Below are 18024 nucleotides of genomic sequence, written 5' to 3'. Positions count from 1 at the left end.
CACCTGTTCCCCCTCTCCCACACTGTCCTGCAGAGTCTAACCCTTTTCTCAAAGAGCCTACTGAAGTACAGGTGACTATTGTAGAGTGTAGTGCGGCAGCATCCCAGACAGGAAAGAAATAAGACTATTCTGAATATCCAGCGCAATTTCTATAACGCACTTGAATGGGTAGTTTTTGTTTTCCCAACAAAAACAAAGCTAACTTTTCTTCAGTCCAAATAATGCCATTTTTTTCAAAGGTGCCTTATTTCGTTTCTGCACAACGACAATGTGCACACTGCAATAGAATAACAAGTAACAACAAATACCTTTATCACGTGGTTTTATGGTTTTTACTATCTTCTCGTGCTCTGTTAGATTTGGACAGAGGCGCGCCAGGTCTGGAGAGGAGGAGACTTGATTTATTTTACGCATACTTTTAAAAGAGCAGCCGTGACAGGGGGCGCAGCGCACTGTCTTGGAGAGTGCCTCCCCGGACGGTGTCTTTTAACATGCTGCTACACTAACCCGTCAAAACAACGCCACACGATGGTCTCTCGTGGATTTATTCTCAAACTACAACATTAGCCACGAAGATATTTACCACGCGTATCAGTGACTTCTCCATTATGAGGACTATACCTGCGATTTGAAGTAAACCATGGGCGGTGCTGCTGTGTTGAATGCGAAAGTGGAGTTGAAGTAGTAAACTTCTACAGCCACTTTTTTTTTAACAGGTAGGACCAATAACGGCAACGATTATTTTACTGATGGGTTTCAGATAACACTGCAGGGTTTGGTTGAGATGGTGTCAGGCAGGCTCTTATTTATTTATTTGGATTTATTCTATATTGTATGGAACTGTTGTCTAAGAGGATTAAATTCATTTGAGAACTTTTCCTTCCTAATAAAAATACTGTGTGATTCAAGGATTTGGATCCTACCTCATTGTGACATGAACACACTTAACTGTAGAATCAGGCAATTATGAACTGTTGATATGCACTCAAGGATTATCTCTCCCCCTTTTTTCTTTTTGATGTTTTTTACCCTTTAGATGTCTGAATGTAGTTATGCCGGAGCAAGGCACGACGCCTTTGTCAGGTAAGTATGGCCCTCATAACCTGGTAAAATGTTTTTGGTTTGTTTATTTGATGACCTATCTCTGTTTGTAGAGTGTCTGTTATTTTGCTAGTGCTTCATTCAGATGTACTAAACTGTCAGCATGCTACAGACCACAGAAAGGTAAGGATCAAAGCATACTGTAATAGACCTACTGTTTTATGTGCGAGAAGTCATCAACAAATGTATGTAATTATAATGCCACTTAGGATCTCTCGTGGCACCATTAGCAATTCAATATTAGGAGACCACATCTTGGGAGACCACATTAAAGCTTAAGTCTGGAACATTAGTGCGGCTTACTATGGGCTTCTGCTTTGACCTGTGACTGACCCTGTAACTGACAGTGGCATTGCATTACAAAGGATGAGGCTGGCTTGAGGGCATTGGAGAGGTCTCTGAATAACTGCACATGCTGATTGACAGGGGAAGACAGTTGTGCCAAGTCTGCCTACTGTGTCTGTATTCTCCCTCCATCCAGTAAAAGTCACAGGCAGCTGAGCCGTTACTACAGCATGTGTTTGTCTAGAGACTTTGCTGTGAATGGAGACAAAGTGGTCCTTAAAGAGCGAGATTTCCACGCTGCTCCATGGATAAAGCACGCTTGGCAGTGTCCGCATGGCAAGTTCCTGAAACAGAGAGAGCAGTGATTGCAGCTAATATGTCTCTGGCAGCACCGCTCAGGGGCAGAGTCAACAGAGAAATGCAGGTAGCCAATAAGGGTTTGCCAAGTCACAGAAAATCACTAATCAGTCAAATCGAGCTTTATTAGCATGAACAGTAGGATGGGGTAAGGGGGCATGCAAATGAGTTGAGGTTCACTGACTTGAATCTTAAATACAGTAAAAGACTGATCTTTGCATATCCATTATACTTCAGTCTATGTGATTCTCTTGGCATGGCGGCTCACAGCTTCTTGGGGCACTGTGCCACTAATGGTTTCTGTCCATATAGGTCCCCCATAGGCTAGGGCCTCACCAAGAGACCAGAGCAGAGCATGTACAAGTTCAGGGATCTTGGGGAGCCTGGGGGGCATGGTCTAGCTGCTCCCGGACCTGTGCCAGAGGAGTCCAGGAGCAAAGCAGGCCCTGTCTGCGTAGAAACCCATCGCCCAGTGAATATCCCTCCAGCAGAACTAGAGTGCAGCAGCCAGGCCATGTCATATCAGCCCTGAGACCTTCAGTACCTTTGCACCGTGACAATATAAGATCCTTCAATGGCAGCTCCCAAGTGGAGCCAAGGAAGCACAGAGTGACTCAACCAGGAGCAAACAGGTACATTGTTTACATTATGTAAGAAAAGCATTGTGTTTGATCTGAGCCTGATCTTTTTTATAGCATTATTATTGATAATGCACGATGAAAAATCTCCTTTTAAAGTCTCCCAGAAGGTATAGAATCCTTCTGTCCCATCTTTATTTCGCTCATAAAGGTTGGACAGGCTAATTCATGGCTTGATCCATTTTCCAAACTCAAGCACGCCAGTTTTATAGCATCTTCTATAGCACTGAAATAAAATAAAAAGAGTCTAACGACCAAGTATTTTTCATAATCTCTGCTACTTTTATATGTTATGGGTATTATGGTTATTAACCCCCCTCATTTTCTGGATAATTGTTTTTAAGGGGTAGCCACATTATCCCAGGCAGGTATGGCTATGGAAGAGCACCCTCAGCTTCTACCTCACAGACTGATCGAGGCCATGACAGGCGCCGCACCCACAGACCGAGACGCTCTCCTGATGGAAACGTACAACATCAAGGCTCGGGAAGACACAGTGACCATCGGGCACAACCCATGAGCATCCCCACCCATCCACAGCAGTACAGCAGGCCCTCAATCCACTCAGTGCCTACAAATAACCAAGTGTGGGCCCCACTGTACCAGCCGGGGGGAGTGGGTCCAGGCTCTCAGGCAGAGAACCAGCAGGGAACACAACCGGGAAATCAACATCCAGAGAGGCCGTATGAACCTTTACATGCGTCTTCCTGCAATGGAGAGCATGTTCGCTACAAAATCTGCACCAGTCGTGTATGCAACCTTTTTCTTTTCAACCTTAATGTGTCATTCTCTCTACTTTAAAACAAAACTAAGCATGCCCTCAGTAACCCTATACAAATAGTTGTTCACCTGTTTTAACTATCCCTTTATATATGGTCATATTATAAAACTAACTGCAATAGTTCTCGTGATTGTTGCCAGAACGTCCATACACTCATGTCTACTCGCTTGATGTAAAGCAGACTTACCTTGTTTAGACAATGACTGTATGGTAGGCTGTTAGAGATGCACAGTTTACACTGACAGACTAGCCCCAGCCGGATGTAACAGACTGCGCCTATATTAAGTGGTAATGACTTTATGGAAACTATATGTTTTGTTTTAGGCCTGTCCTCCATCCAGCAGAGGTTTCAGAGCTGCCCAGTGTTCATCTCACAACAACAAGCCTTTCATGGGCAGACTGTACGAGTGGGAGCCTTTTAATGAAGGTACTATTCTGCCTCAGATGACCCTGGTACAATTGCAAGACTGTTCTTTTTGAATGCTCCGTGTAGGCATAATGATTCTCAAAAGAGCCTAGCTATCAAACCTTTGACTAAAATGAAAGAAAGACAAAGGTGCACTGTGTCCTTTCATGCATACTCACCTTGGCAACAATCAAAACACAATATGTAAAGTCGTTTGTCTCTGGTTGCTAATGGTAAGAACAGTCGCTACTGTAATATCCTGTTGAGAATGTGCAACTCAACAGACATAAAACAAGGATCATTTAACTGTACATGTCTTTTTTGTGCTTGTTCTCATGTGATAAAAACACTTTATGGAAAGGAATAAGAACTCATGATGGATTGCTACTAGTGCTGAAAAATAGGTAATAGCAAATAATATTCTCCGGACACAGAAAGTAACACGAGCAAAGCTGTTAACTCTGTAATTTAGACCTCTACAAACAGATTCTTAAATGCATGTTATTCTTGCAGTACTTTAGCAGTTCATTTTCTAAAGTGTTAATGCATCTGAAATCATCTAAAAACAAATCACTGTAAACCGTTATAAAAATAAATCTTGAATCTAATTACAGTCACAAGGCTTGTCATAATCCCAGTTTGTTGTCCACGTGTTAGTTAATAAGTGATCCCCCCTTCTCTGCCAACAGTGCCTGTCGATAAGCAGTGTGAGCTCAATTGTCGCGCCATTGGCTTCAGGTTCTATGTACGATTGTCGGAAGCAGTGACTGATGGAACGCCATGTGGACAGAACGATTCTATTCTGTGTGTGGCAGGAAAGTGTGTGGTAAGTCCATGGACACTTACTTTATCAAGTTGCATGCTGTATTGGCTAAGACCAGGTGAGGGCAGCACAGAATAGAAATACTGCAGTGAATGCCTTGAACCACTTACTTTAGCTTGAAATCATGGGTTGAAATAGCCTGGAATTAATGTGAATCACTTCGGTAGGCACAGCAAGGATATAAACTAAAGTAGGAGAAGAATCAGGTGATGGAGAGAGATGTAAACCTATTTACACGCCCACATGAAAAGTAAACATTACAAAAAAGCTACAACAGCTGCTGCGCTGCATGCTGATTCTCATTTCGTAGTCGTAAAGTTGTCACAGATGCACCTGGAATTCCACCAAGAACCTAAATGATTCAGGTGAGAGCTGTGCCGTATAATAATTTCTCTCTAATTATTCTAACAGAGGGACAGGTCAGCGCCTGTTCCTCACTGCACAGGCTGACTAGAATACATTTCCCTTATGAACTGCTGTGTTTACCGTACATTCTTCATTTCAGTTAGCTCCTAAAAATAATGCTTATTAGTAGGTTATTGATGCTATAAACATTCAGTGGTCCTTGGGTGGTGTTTAAGCTCTCACTCTACCACAGAGCTGCTGTTTGTGTGGTCTGCCTTGTTCTGCTGTGACACCTTACTGCTTTATGAATAACAACTTAGGCCTGTCCATTTGACCTTTTGTCTCCAGCGCCGGTCAAACCTTCATCTCAAATTTCTACTTTTACCACTACATGCATTATACTGCTCTACATTAGCCAATTCATCTGCCCCAAGTTATTACCTATTCATATTAGTTTCCTATTCCGTTTTTATATTGTTTTTAGTCATTTGACCTTTTTGTTCAACCACTCATTCAGGCTGTAAATGTTGAACCTCAAATTCCACTCGGGAGAAATGTTGAATAGCTCTTGCTAAGGTGAACAACGCATTGAAAACCAACTGCAAAGCGTTAAACGGCCTTGAATGTGGTCAGTCACGTCAAAGGCGCAGAGAAAGAAAGATCCCCTTCTTATAGTTGGAATTCCATTCAGCAGCACCATCTCTCTTTTATACTGAGGAAGTGCATTCGAGAAGGGTGTGTGTATTTTTAAAGGGCGATCACTGACCACACAGTTCTCTGCAGGTGGTGCTGGGCCTTACTAAGGGTAGAATCTATGTAGACTGGGGCTGTTTTACACCCTGCAGTAGGTTTGTGCTGCTACTGCTACAGGCTTCCCATGGAGTTGATGATGAAATACAGGAAACCAACAATGAGAGCTTAAGTTGTAATATTTTCTCTTGCCTTTCCTCATGGGTTTACCACAGCAGATCATCAATCTGCTATTGCACTGTTTCTATATTATTTGGCATCTGTTTTACACTGGATGCCATTCCTGACACTTTTCTATGTACCTGAGCTGGGGACTGGATCAAATGCTGGGATTTAACATTTGGTCAAACTTAATGGTAATTAGGGCTGCACGATATTGAAGTAACTTGCGATATCCGATACGCCGGTTCAATATTGCGATATTATTTAGATATTTTACCAAACCATTTCAACATGACATGTTCCATTCAAATTAAACACAAATCGCAAGTTTTTCAGCTGGCAGATGTCATCAAAGAACACAAAATCAGGATCAAAACAAGGGTAAAATGTAGCTAAATTAGGAAATGTTTAATCTAAACTGAACTTTCACCCAGTTTTAAGTTATGTTCATTGTTTGTTTTTGGCTGTTTCCAAATAGTGTGTCAATCTCAGTCAGATGAAGACTTAAGTGATCATACGATATAATGTGGCTTCTTGCGATGTGGATATTGCATCACCCAATATTGTGATAAGATTTTTTTTTGTGATATATTGTGCAGCCTTAAAGCAGTACTAAGTAACTCATTCCCCCTATAGGCCATAAGCGCCACTGCAGGTGTTAGCATGTTGTGTTTTTATTACTCACTAATTGTCCATGAGAGTAAATACTAGGCTGACAGAAAAGACAAAGGGAGAGAGGGATATTGTACATCCAGTTACACAATGGAGATCATTTTTCGCTCAAACTTGGCTGTAAATAAGTGGTGCTAGCCCACAGTTAGCCTTGCCCGTTAGCCTGTTAGCTTCTTCTTCGTGGTTCCATCAGTGTGTATTGGTGGCACCGACCCAGAGGCAGGGAAGTTGCAATTGTGGTTTTCTGGACAGAGACACCAGGGGGAGGTGAAAGACCCCCCAATCATCCCATTAACAGCCCCAAAGAGACTACGAAAAGGATCTATTAATGTAAACAAGTTTGTCCGTCAATACAAGTCACTATTTGTAACATGTCCAGAACACTGAACGTTTGCGAGAAGACTAAAATATGAACTGCTAAACTAAGACAAGAATCACCTGCATTTCAGAACATGTTTGTAGAGGTCAAAACTACAGATGTACAGAGGTTTGTACATGTGAAGACCCCATGTATTTTGTTGTTTGTCCACTTTGCAGATTGTTTTCGTGATTTAATGGTCGGGACCACTCAAACCGTGATTTCGACTTAATCTTGCTGCCCTTAGTTTCAGTTTAAATTCTGGGCTTTGTCTTGTGCCATGTGCATTGCAGTGTAGAGGTCACAGGCGGTCTCGAGCCTGTCACAGATGCACGCTCATCAAACAGCATTCAAACCACTCCTCATGGCTTCCCTTCATGACAGCTGCATCTGTTTTATGCATTCCCTGCTGTGGTGGACTGGCAGACTTGTTAAAAAGGGGATGAGTGCTTTGATATATAGTCTTCTTGGCACATGCACTAGTGGAGATACCTCAATCATGTCTCTGTCACAGCAAGTTTGAGATTTTAGTGCAAATTCTTTTCTGTTACTGATTGCATTTTGATGGATTTGAGAACCTTGGGATTTTGTATTAGATTCTAACAATAAGAAAATAGAAAGCTGAAAGTCTCAAAATGAGGATTCATTATACAACATGCACTTTTATGTATTTCAATTTCATTTGTTGTAGAGTTTATAGATTTGTTTGAAAATGTATGAATGTCAGTAAAAATTAATCACCTGTATAAAAAAGGAAACCAAAAGGACCCTATTCTGCCATTTAAAAAATGTGCCGTCAAATGTAATGCCAAAGTCTTTGGAATTTCTTACACAGGGATGTTTGAGGTCAGGTTCAGTGGAAGAGCAGCACTTCTGGAGTTGAAGCATTATTTCAGTTAATGACATTTGTTCGGGCACCTGCCCCTGTGAGAGAGTCTGAAGTATGAGTCCCTGTTGGGCTCTTTTAAAAACAAATGAGTGGTAAGTCATGTTGTGTATTCAAAAGCACGGAAAGGAGAAGACAGATTGATGTCTTAGTTTAAGTTAAGCCTCTTGCATCTCAATGGACCAAGCTGATCCGCACTGAAACTCAATGATGCATGTTGCTAAGATAAAAACGACGTACCTTGGTCCCAAGAGATTCAACACATACATTTGGAAAAAGGTTAAAATAAATGTTTTGAAACCATGAATAAACTACCCTGCTTCTGCTGATCATCATTGCAAATTAGATTTTGCTCTAGAGATGTTTAATTTATGTTTCAACTGTGTGTAAATACACTCTGTTTATATTGTATGGCGTATGTTAGTGTAGGCTCTCAGTTGTCCAGTCTTTACACTGCAAAAAGTAATCCAGAAATGTGTGGAATTTGGTCAAAATACGTCAATTTAAACTTGATTTGATTTCAATAATTCTGTCCAGAGTGCAACATTTAAAACTGCTTGATTAGCATTTTTTGGTCTAATTTTGAGAGTGATACAATATTTATTTTTTTCTTATTTTCAGGGTTAAACACTTGAATTTGATGGCTCAAATTAAGGCCAAATTGAGATAACCTTTTGCTGTATAAAATATGCATGACATAATTATGCTGTGTTTGGTTCCATTCTTGCTCTATGTTCGAGCAGTGTCACACAAGGCTTCACCACCTCTTTCTCTCTGTGTTACTCTCTCTTACTGACGTGGAGGTTGAAGGACTGACAGCTTGGTAGTAATTGATCAGCTTGCCTAACTTGTGAAGGAGGTGTGTTTGGGTGGGCAGAGGAGTTCTGGACAGATTTATGAGGAGAAGACGCACATGTAGCGTTATATTTTTAGCGTGTGGTGGTCACACTGGTCTTTCTCCGACAGACGCCTGTGGACAGTGGCTGCTCGCTGGGTGGCTATCTTTTGACAAGACAGTTTAAGGACATTTTACGCTTCGTCAGGTTGTTTGGAATATCACACAGCTCCTGTTTGATGGTTTTCACCCAGAGCTGTTTCTCTCATTGCAATGGACCATCTCTGTGACTATAACTTTGTGAGCGTTAGACTAGCAATTTACCAGAACAGTATTTTTACTTAAATTGTTCCATAGTTTTACTTGGTTTGACTGTTTTTGTTATCATTATTTTATACTATCTCATAGAAAATGGGCACTGGATATGACGCCATATATCATCCTGTACCAATGGGCCATGAGTGAGCCCCAGTTCTATCTTTGGCATATGACATATTTTCTTCTTCCTATGGGACTTATGTATTGAACATGAAAATTTCAACTTTGATTTGTACATAACCACCGTAAAGTACTACAATAGTTTGAAGGGGGGAAAAGGAAACCTGTCAAATACTTTATAAATGCTCCAGGCTCGTTTTGTGAGATATGGTCAGACTTGAAGGATTTGTTTAGTTAATTAGTTAGGATTAGTTGCAGTTTCAGAGAGAAACTCAGCCACACCTTGCACTTCCTGGCTTGGATTGTTAATGCACCTGCTTTATACATTTCCCCCTCCTCCGCTGCAGCGTTCATACCTCCTTTACTTAAATACATTACAGTCAGGGGACCTACATGCCTGGCCTTGCTGTCTAATATGTATACCAGATGCACCAAATTCATACTATCTCATCCAACTTTATCCTCCTCTTCATTGATGAATCAAACAGAATTGAACTCCAAATTAAACCAAGATGGGGAGTATTTTGAAAATGATGTTTTCCTCTGACAGATAAATAACTGTGACCATTCATTTTAAAGCAAGCATCTGCTAATGACTTACAATGTATTGAAAGGTGTCGACAAAATGTCCAAGTAAAAGAGAGCTATTGTAAGAATGTGTCTGGCAGATCTTAACATTGTACAGTGGAGCCGAGCCCACCTGCTGGAGAGCATGACTCTGACGTGTGTGGGTTGGAGTCTTGAGAATCAGGCGCCTGAAGTCAAAGTAACAGCAGAAATGACCCGCTTGTTTTGGCAGACAAAGGCCCTGCGGTGTTTGGGATAGTCAGTCTGCCCCTGTCAACCTCTGGGTGCTATACTTCAGGAGATTTGTTCTTATCAGACAATGATTATCAAGAGCCTTGAATGAATGTCGTTACAGTAGTGACAACATAAGTCCTTAAAAAAGAAGAAACGGAATTAAGGCTCACTCATACTTCATAAGACATAAGAACTTTGTTATTGCACCATGAGAAGTGACTTCATTTTGTTCTTGCAGTGCAAAGAAGAACAAAGTTCTTACATCTTGTGAAGTATGAATGAGCCTTTAGTGCCCGTGACATTGTTTCTGAAGTCTAAGCGTCTCTGTATCCGGTGTGTTGGTTGTCAGAGATCCTGATTAAGCCATGCCAGTTGCAGGTGTACAGTCTGTTCACATACTGGAGTTTCCTCGCTTTGCTTCATCTGTAAAAAAGCTTTACAGTGTGATTTAGTGAGCATAGTGCCAACATTATTACACTGAATATTTGGCATGTGTAAAGCTACATAACTTGTTGTACTTTTGAGGGCACACATAAATCTGAACTCCCGGGCCTCCCAGAAGCTGTTAATTTTACTAGAGGAGTTGAGCTCAAAGTGTTGAAAACATTGCAAGTTTGCAACTTGTAAAATCTGGGCAATTGTGTAAACCAATAATCTGTTCATTTTAGGAACAATCTTTGTTTTGTGTAACTGTGTACTACATCAAGACACTAGACCATGCAGGCATACTAGGCTACTTACTATGAGAGTAGCATGCAGTGGATAAAAGAGTCGTTTTACTATATTACTATATATATTTGGAAGATATTTAATGTAACAGCTGAACTAATCACTTGTAAGGTATCATTGATTGGTCGCTCTTGCACAGAGTTTATTTTTCCATACTTTATCATTTTTGAACCAACATTCATCATATTGTCAAATGACATATCATAATGCACCACATTCCTTCATGTAACTATTGTCTAACATGAGAATGGCAAGTCGTAACCCACTGTCCTTGAGTGAAGTTTAGGAGGAAGTCATCAGTATTGACCATTCATTTAAACCAATCGCCGTGATTGGAGACTTTTTCTTTCCACTGAAGTTGTCTAAATGTCCTATAAAATATTTCCCAGCACGTCCTCCCTGACTTTGAGTTTACTGTCAGCGGTAGCTCTCTGCCTGCTTTCTTTCCCAGCTCTTCATTGCTCCTCTCTCTGCCTCCACTAAAAAAGCCCCTTTCCCCGCTCTCCCGCTGCACCTCCCCCTGCTCAGTTTACAAGGGGGGCTTGTACAGATCAGCTTTGTACTCAAAGAGTTTTTTGGCATTCTCCAAACTACGAAGACGTGGAGGAGGCAGTTGGAATCAGCTATAGTCCCTGGCAGAAGCCAGACTGACTGGTCTAATATTTGTGAGTCCACATGAGAGAATGCTGTCAGGGTTGGCTCTGCTGCTGCTTGCCTGTCTCCACCTTCGTGTGCAGGGGAAGCTGTGGACACAGGTAGGACAACTGTCTTTGGTCTCACAGAAACCTGGATGCCTTTGGAGATTATTGATAGGTTTATCTAAATTATTCTGTTCATTGTGTGGTACATACATTTGGTGGTTGAATTAATTGAGACGTATGCACTTCTGATAATATGATCAGCTTTATGATGCTGGACTGTCACCAAAGTGCATCTACATTAGGCTGTGATTAAGCTTGAACAGTTGATTTTATCCACAACTGTCATTTGCATGATAAAATGATCCACCTATTTTTTGGAGCTGACAATTCAGCCTGTCCAGGGGTTATAGGGATGTGTTTAAGTGTGTTCAGGATGCTGTTTGAACCTGTCTCTGCCTTTAGTTTTTTATGTAAGTTAATGAATAATTGCACCAATTTGGACATTTCTAATCTCACCAAACATCTACAATTTAGAAAGGAATTGTTGCTCATCAAACAAAAATCTGCGAAAAGGCAGAATATATCCTGCATATCCTTTACTTTTATAACATTTGCGAATAAGGAACCAAGAACTGCACCTTTTGCACCAATAGATACTGAAGATTTTGATTCCAAGCTAAGGAGAGTTTATTTGTTAGTATGTTATTAATGCACACTGTCTATAGCTTCAGCAGTGATGTCAAATGAAACCTTGTAGTGTTTAATGGTTAAAATAATGTTCACAGCTATTTCTGATTTTTACAAGCTTGGGCCTTTTATGAAGCATGCCCTTTGACCCGGACTGTGAGAACAACCTGCGATGCGAATCAGGCTTCTTTTTACTGTCAGGCCTCTTCACTTAAGTCCTACATTTCTTTAACAACTCGGCTGCTTGGTGACACTCCTCAATGTCTCTATTGGGTGAAAATATGTGAACTACTGTATTTTACAGTCTGTGTGTTTTATAGTCCAATGTGTCTGATGATGATTTGAAAATGGTCTGTAGCCTCCATAAAAATGACAACAAACTTGAAGCACTGGTTTGTAATGTAATACGGGTTTAAATGCATGATACTAGCAGACTGTAAACTGTATAAACTGAGTGGTTTCTATTTTATTATTTTATTTTACAGTACAAATTCTTACCTGTAATAAACCATCACAAATACAATAATAAAATGGCTTGCTCAAAACACGTTAAAAATAGCACGAAGTTATAACTAGTGCCATCAGTAAAATTTAAGCAGCTGTACATCATGACCTGCTGTGAGGAGGAATGACACCTACAAGGGTTTCTCCTTTGTGAGATCAATAAAGGCTTATCTTATCTTATCTTACAAACACTAGAGACGAAATGTTTTTTCATAAATGTTTTAAAGTACCACTTTCTGTCATCCTATCTAATATGTTTTATGTGACAGACTGTCTTGGGGACTCATGAACTAGTTACACTGTAAATCACTTGATCCATTTTGACACTTGTTTTGAATTAGATTCTTGTCCTGGACAGGCTCATGTTTGGGGTAAAAAGAGCATTCTCTTTTGTTTTGTTTTTTGGTTGTGGCCGCAGCAACATTTGGCAGTTTGATTTCATGATTCAGTTGTGTGGGAGGCCATGTTTCCTCTGGGGAGTGAGGCAGCATCTTTTTTTTGTTGGTCTTTTGTAAGTGTATATGAACCCATCAAACGTTAAGCAAGGGTCAACTGTGCTTAGTGCCTATTTTTGTTTTCTTCCCTTTTCCACTGAGTTATGAAATATTGTACAGCTTTTAACTATACTGATACCCTCGTACTTTTGATCAACTCTAACTTAAATACCCTTACTCCATGTGTGTCTCTGCCTTTCAAATGATTCATGACACTGACTACAGCCCTCCCATAGTTGTGTGTATTTAGTCTGCTACTACAACACCTGTTTGGTCCGCAACTTACTTTTACTGCTGGTATGATTCAATTTATGAGCTGCTGATTTGAACCCTTCTATTTTTAACAAGTTTGTCTCTGCCATTAATTACTCCCCTCTCTGTTTTTTTGACAATTAGTTTGACACGGTTTACGGTTATTTGGTGAACACTGATTGTGCAAGTACATTGTAAATTCATCCATTTTTTTCCCTTTAGAGCCCCGGCTGTGATGAGTATCTTGGATCTGGAAAGTCCCTGGACAAATGTGGAATCTGCGGAGGTGATAACACCACTTGTAGACTGTTCTCTGGAGTGTTCAAACATAGCCTGTCAAAGATCGGCTACCACAAAATTGTTGAAATCCCTGTCGGAGCCACCAAGATCAACATCACAGAGATGGCAAAGAGTCGTAACTACCTTGGTAAGCAAACACCATGTTCATACTAGGGTACGCTATTTAAACAGGATTAATGTGCTAAAAACATAGGCCTTTCAATGACAGTTCAGAATATTAAAGCGTTTGATTTTATACTCGCTTTGACTTTCTAAGATTATAACATTTCACCACAGAGCAACATTTTCTTGGTTTTGTTCCTGTCAGTATTTAATTACATTTAATCCGCGGTGGATTCTACATTTGCTTTTAGTGGTTCAAACACTCTTTCACCAGCTCGTCTAATGTTACATTTCTATTGGCTCTTTAATAGCTTCGTGTGTATAATTCATGAAACCATGGAAAATATCTAAAAATGTTTCCCTTTGGTCTAGCATTAAAAGTTCCACAGTGAAACCACTTTAAGAACAGTAAATCAATCCCCTTGAAAATCCCCCATAAGCAGTACTTGATTTGTAGATGTAAGAAAAGAAATAGTTAGCCCTGATTTGTTTCCAGCTCTCAGGAACCGATCAGGACGATCCATAATAAATGGAAATTGGGCTATTGACCGACCTGGAAAGTATGAAGGAGGTGGAACCATGTTTACTTATCGCCGACCCAATGAAATCAGCAGCACCGCAGGAGAGTCCTTTGTTGCGGACGGTCCCACCAATGAGGTTTTAGATGTTTACGTAAGGATTTGCTTATTCTCATTTTTGTGGTGGGTTGACCATAAGACTGCTTTGTGCATCAATGCTAAGGCTATGAATGTTATTTCAGATGATATTTCAGCAGCCCAACCCTGGAGTTCATTATGAATACATTTTACCCTCAGCGAAAACCGAGCATCAGTCTAACAAACAAGAAGGTGAGTTTTCATCTTCTAACCGAACAGTTGTATGTATGGTCTTTCAATCACACATGAACAATGAGCTGGGGGAGGCGAATCTATCTCTGCGTGTCCCTCCCCTCATGTCAGTCTCACTCCTGTGTAATTAAAAATCTTGCTGCCATTCATTTCCTGTTACAATTCTGTCTTTTCTTTACAGGCAATGATTTGAGCAGAGAGAGTGGATCCAGCCACCATAACAATGTTTTCCAACCGAATGTTAACACTGCAGAAGGGGGGAGGTACTCGCCACGTCTCCCTGACAACCAGGTACCGGCTGTTCTCCCCCCAAGACGGGACAGGGAGCACAGCTGGAAAATGGCTGGCTCTACAGAGTGCAGCGCCTCATGTGGAAAAGGTCATTTTGACAGTGACAGACAAAGAAATGTGCCATTCATTAACTTAAGTATCTGTGTTTGTCAGGTTTTAGATACTCTGTCTATCAGTGTGTTCATCGACAAAACAACCTTCAAGTATCGGAGGCTTTGTGTGATAGCAGCAACAAGCCTAGTCCACAAGAAGAGCCTTGCAACTTGCAGCCATGCCCAGCATTGTAATAAACTATTTAATATAAGTATTTCCTCAGATTTAAAAAAAATAAGTTAAAAGATGGAGGATTTTTTATCAATGCCACATAAAATCTGTTGATTTTATCTTGTTTAGTTGGGATATCGGCGAATGGTCAGAGTGCAGCAAGACCTGTGGCCTTGGCATGCAGCAACGGCAAATCCTGTGTCGGCAAGTGTATGCCAATCGCACTCTCAATGTGCACACGAGTCGCTGTGGACACCTGGAGCGCCCAGAAACAACCAGCACCTGCCAGATGAAGATCTGCAGTGAGTGGCAGATACGCTCAGAGTGGTCTGCTGTGAGTCAAATAGCTCTGTAACACATTTGAAGGCTTAATCTGTTTGTTTACAACCCCCATAGTAGCAAATAAAAGGGTTTAATTTGACAAGGGGTTATTGAATAAATGTCGTCTGTCAGTGTTTCATTGGCCTTTAAAAATCAAAGTCAACACGACAAACGTATTGGACATGTGTGTCTCTTCGTATCCACATTTACAAGGCTGAAAAACCTGTTGCTGCAGTGATGATTGAATCCTCTGTTCTGTATCCCACCAGTGCTCTGTTCCCTGTGGGCTGGGACAGAGATCCAGGGAAGTGCGCTGCGTTAGCAATGAGGGAGACTTTGTACCTGATAAAGAGTGTAACATGCACCTGCGGCCTGTCCATATAGAAAACTGTGACATGGGTGCATGTGCCAAGAGCTGGTTCTACACGGAGTGGGGGAATCGGGTAAGGTCTACAAAAAACAATTGGCCATTTTCACTTTACATACTGCTGAAGGGTTTTATCAAAAGCAGTGGCTCTACAGAACAAGACATCAGATGTATTATTTGTGAAAATTAAATAGTAAAATAGTAGTACAAAAACAAAAATTGTGCGCATTTGATTGCTGTGTGTTGCCGATTACAGGATAGTATTTTAGTATTTTCTGCTTCTTTACAGTGCTCAGCTGAATGTGGGATGGGAGTGCGTACCAGGGGAGTGCTCTGCCTGTCAAACCATATCAGCAGCCTTCCTCTGGAGGCCTGTGGCAGTGAACGGCCCACAGATTCTCAGGTCTGCAACAATGGACCTTGTGAGAAGAGCTTCGAATGGTTCACTGGCCCCTGGAGTCAGGTAAAAGGACAGTCTCATGACTATCATAAAGCAGTGTGCAGGAGAGGACTGTCTGAACAGCTTTGCATTTTGCCTTTTTTATGTGCAGTGCTCTGTAGAGTGTGGCACAGGCGCCCAGCAGAGGTCAGTAGTGTGCCTGATGAAGTCTGATGAAGAATTCACTCTCATACCTCCATATGAATGCTCCTCTCTTGAGCGACCTTTGAGCCAGCAGAGCTGTACGCCTAAAGCTTGTGGAGCAAAGTGGTACCACACTGACTGGAGTTCAGTGAGTTACACTCTATTGTCCCATTATTAATTGTGTTAACATCAGTCAACAAAAATGTCAACTCATTTCAGTGTTCAAAAACGTGTGAGGGAGGTTTCAGGGTGCGTGAAGTCCGCTGTTTATCTGATGACATGAAGTCCACTGACAAATGTGATGAACAGTTAAAACCAAAGGCAAAAGAGGACTGTAGCCCTGAGCCCTGCACACCTCACACAGGTCAGCAACATGTTCAGATGATTATATCAATATGGCCAAGGATGGTTGAGGCCAAAATATATATTTTTAATTGTTTAAACTGAAAAAAACATTTTGTATATATATTATGTGCGTGTGTGTGTGTTTAATTGCAGATGACAAATGCAGAGACAAGTATTTCAACTGCAACGTGGTGGTCCAGGCTCGCCTTTGTGTGTACGATTACTACAAGACTTCATGCTGTGCTTCTTGTTCAAGAGTGTCCCACAGACAATCAAATCACAGGGGCCGCAGCTAGCATGCCCTAACCTTGGCCTATGTATTGGACAAATCTTACAAAAGCACTGCAGGCACTCCAGATTGGGTTGCCTATTATGGACAGTGGCTTGTCTGCAAACACGTGGCTTAACTTGGGACATTTCCAAGGTGTGTCAAACGCACACAGTAAAAGGTGTAGTGCACCAATCAGAGAAGGAATGTTCATACTCTCCACTACGAGCTGAGCTGGAACATCTTTTAAAGCTGCCAGTTGCTTTGATTTTAAGACATGCCCAAGTAATTTAAAACAGAAGAAAGCACTGGGATATGTTGTGTTGCAAAAAAGGAGGGAGTTGAAACTCTATGCTCGGGGTCTTCAAGTTTGCTTGTTTGGGCAGTAAGAATTAGAACATGGGGGGCTATCGATGTATAGAATACAATGAGGAAGTCATATGGTTATCCAGGCTAAAAACATCAATCATTGGCACAGCATCTTCTGTCACTGAATTTCATGATCTTAGATGTTCAAATATTTTGTTTTTTAGCATTTCTGTTTGTCAAGTGAGTAATCACTGACCGAAGATAAGCTAAAATTGGAAAGGAGTACCAGTGTTTTACCTCTTTCTACTTTTATTGATGCATTTAGGAAAGTCATATTGACTTTCTGTAAACTAAAGGTATAGTTGTCTTAGCTTGCTTACTTGCTTGCAGACTTTGTGTACATCCTGTGCAGGTTAGGCCTAGTGTAGTTAGCACTATATAGTTTGGCAGCTTGCAAGTTAGGATATAGCCAGGAACGTGTGCATGTAGAGGGCAGAGATGCCAATTTTCATCAGTAGCACTCTGTCAAAATTTCTGATATGTTTCTGGTGCTTGGACATAACACAAGCCAACCTCACTGGACCGTAATGCTACTTTAATCAAAATTATTATTGTCATCTTCCAAAAAACAAACAACAAAAAGGCAGTAATATGGCCTTTCTATAATAATATAGTAATATAGCGTATATATTACTTTTATACGCTATATTTTAGAATCATTGGCTCAGATAAACTGCCCAAAACAATTGAAGAAACATCTTTAATTATATACCTAGATAACTGCAATTAGGTTTGGTCAGTGAACTATCAAAGGAGGATGAAGAGTCAGTATCTTTAGCATTAATAAAATCAGTAACATGTACTCAAGAGGTAATGACAAACCTCAAACCAGTAAATGGTTTTACAGGTGGAGGTTATATTGTGTGATGTGGATATCACATATTACAATGTTACAGCCCTTATATACACGCTGATCCAATCAGCATCACCACCTACCAGGGAATTTTTTTTTTTTCTGACTTTCACTTTTATTTTATTTTAACTATTTGTAAATGTCTATGTAAATAGCTGTGAGGGTCTT

At 40.8% G+C, this 18024-nt stretch overlaps 1 protein-coding gene across 1 annotated transcript; it reads left to right on the top strand.

Moving 5' to 3' along the window:
* Positions 1–1036: 1036 nt before the first annotated feature.
* thsd4 (thrombospondin type 1 domain containing 4) lies at positions 1037–17566 on the top strand (the record flags this gene model as incomplete). Its single annotated transcript, XM_079555571.1, has 17 exons — positions 1037–1083; positions 1155–1224; positions 2056–2375; positions 2726–3131; positions 3487–3589; positions 4258–4394; positions 13168–13372; positions 13844–14019; positions 14108–14195; positions 14377–14574; positions 14640–14769; positions 14880–15084; positions 15341–15514; positions 15728–15901; positions 15990–16169; positions 16241–16385; positions 16520–17566. 17 exons carry the CDS (start codon positions 1037–1039, stop codon positions 16660–16662), a joined length of 2901 nt encoding a protein of 966 aa, XP_079411697.1. The 3' UTR covers positions 16663–17566.
* Positions 17567–18024: the final 458 nt, after the last annotated feature.

The sequence above is a fragment of the Gobius niger genome, assembly GCF_951799975.1.
Source record: "Gobius niger genome assembly, chromosome: 4".
Taxonomy (NCBI): Eukaryota; Metazoa; Chordata; class Actinopteri; order Gobiiformes; family Gobiidae; genus Gobius; species Gobius niger.
This window is presented reverse-complemented; position numbering and strand designations above follow the sequence as displayed.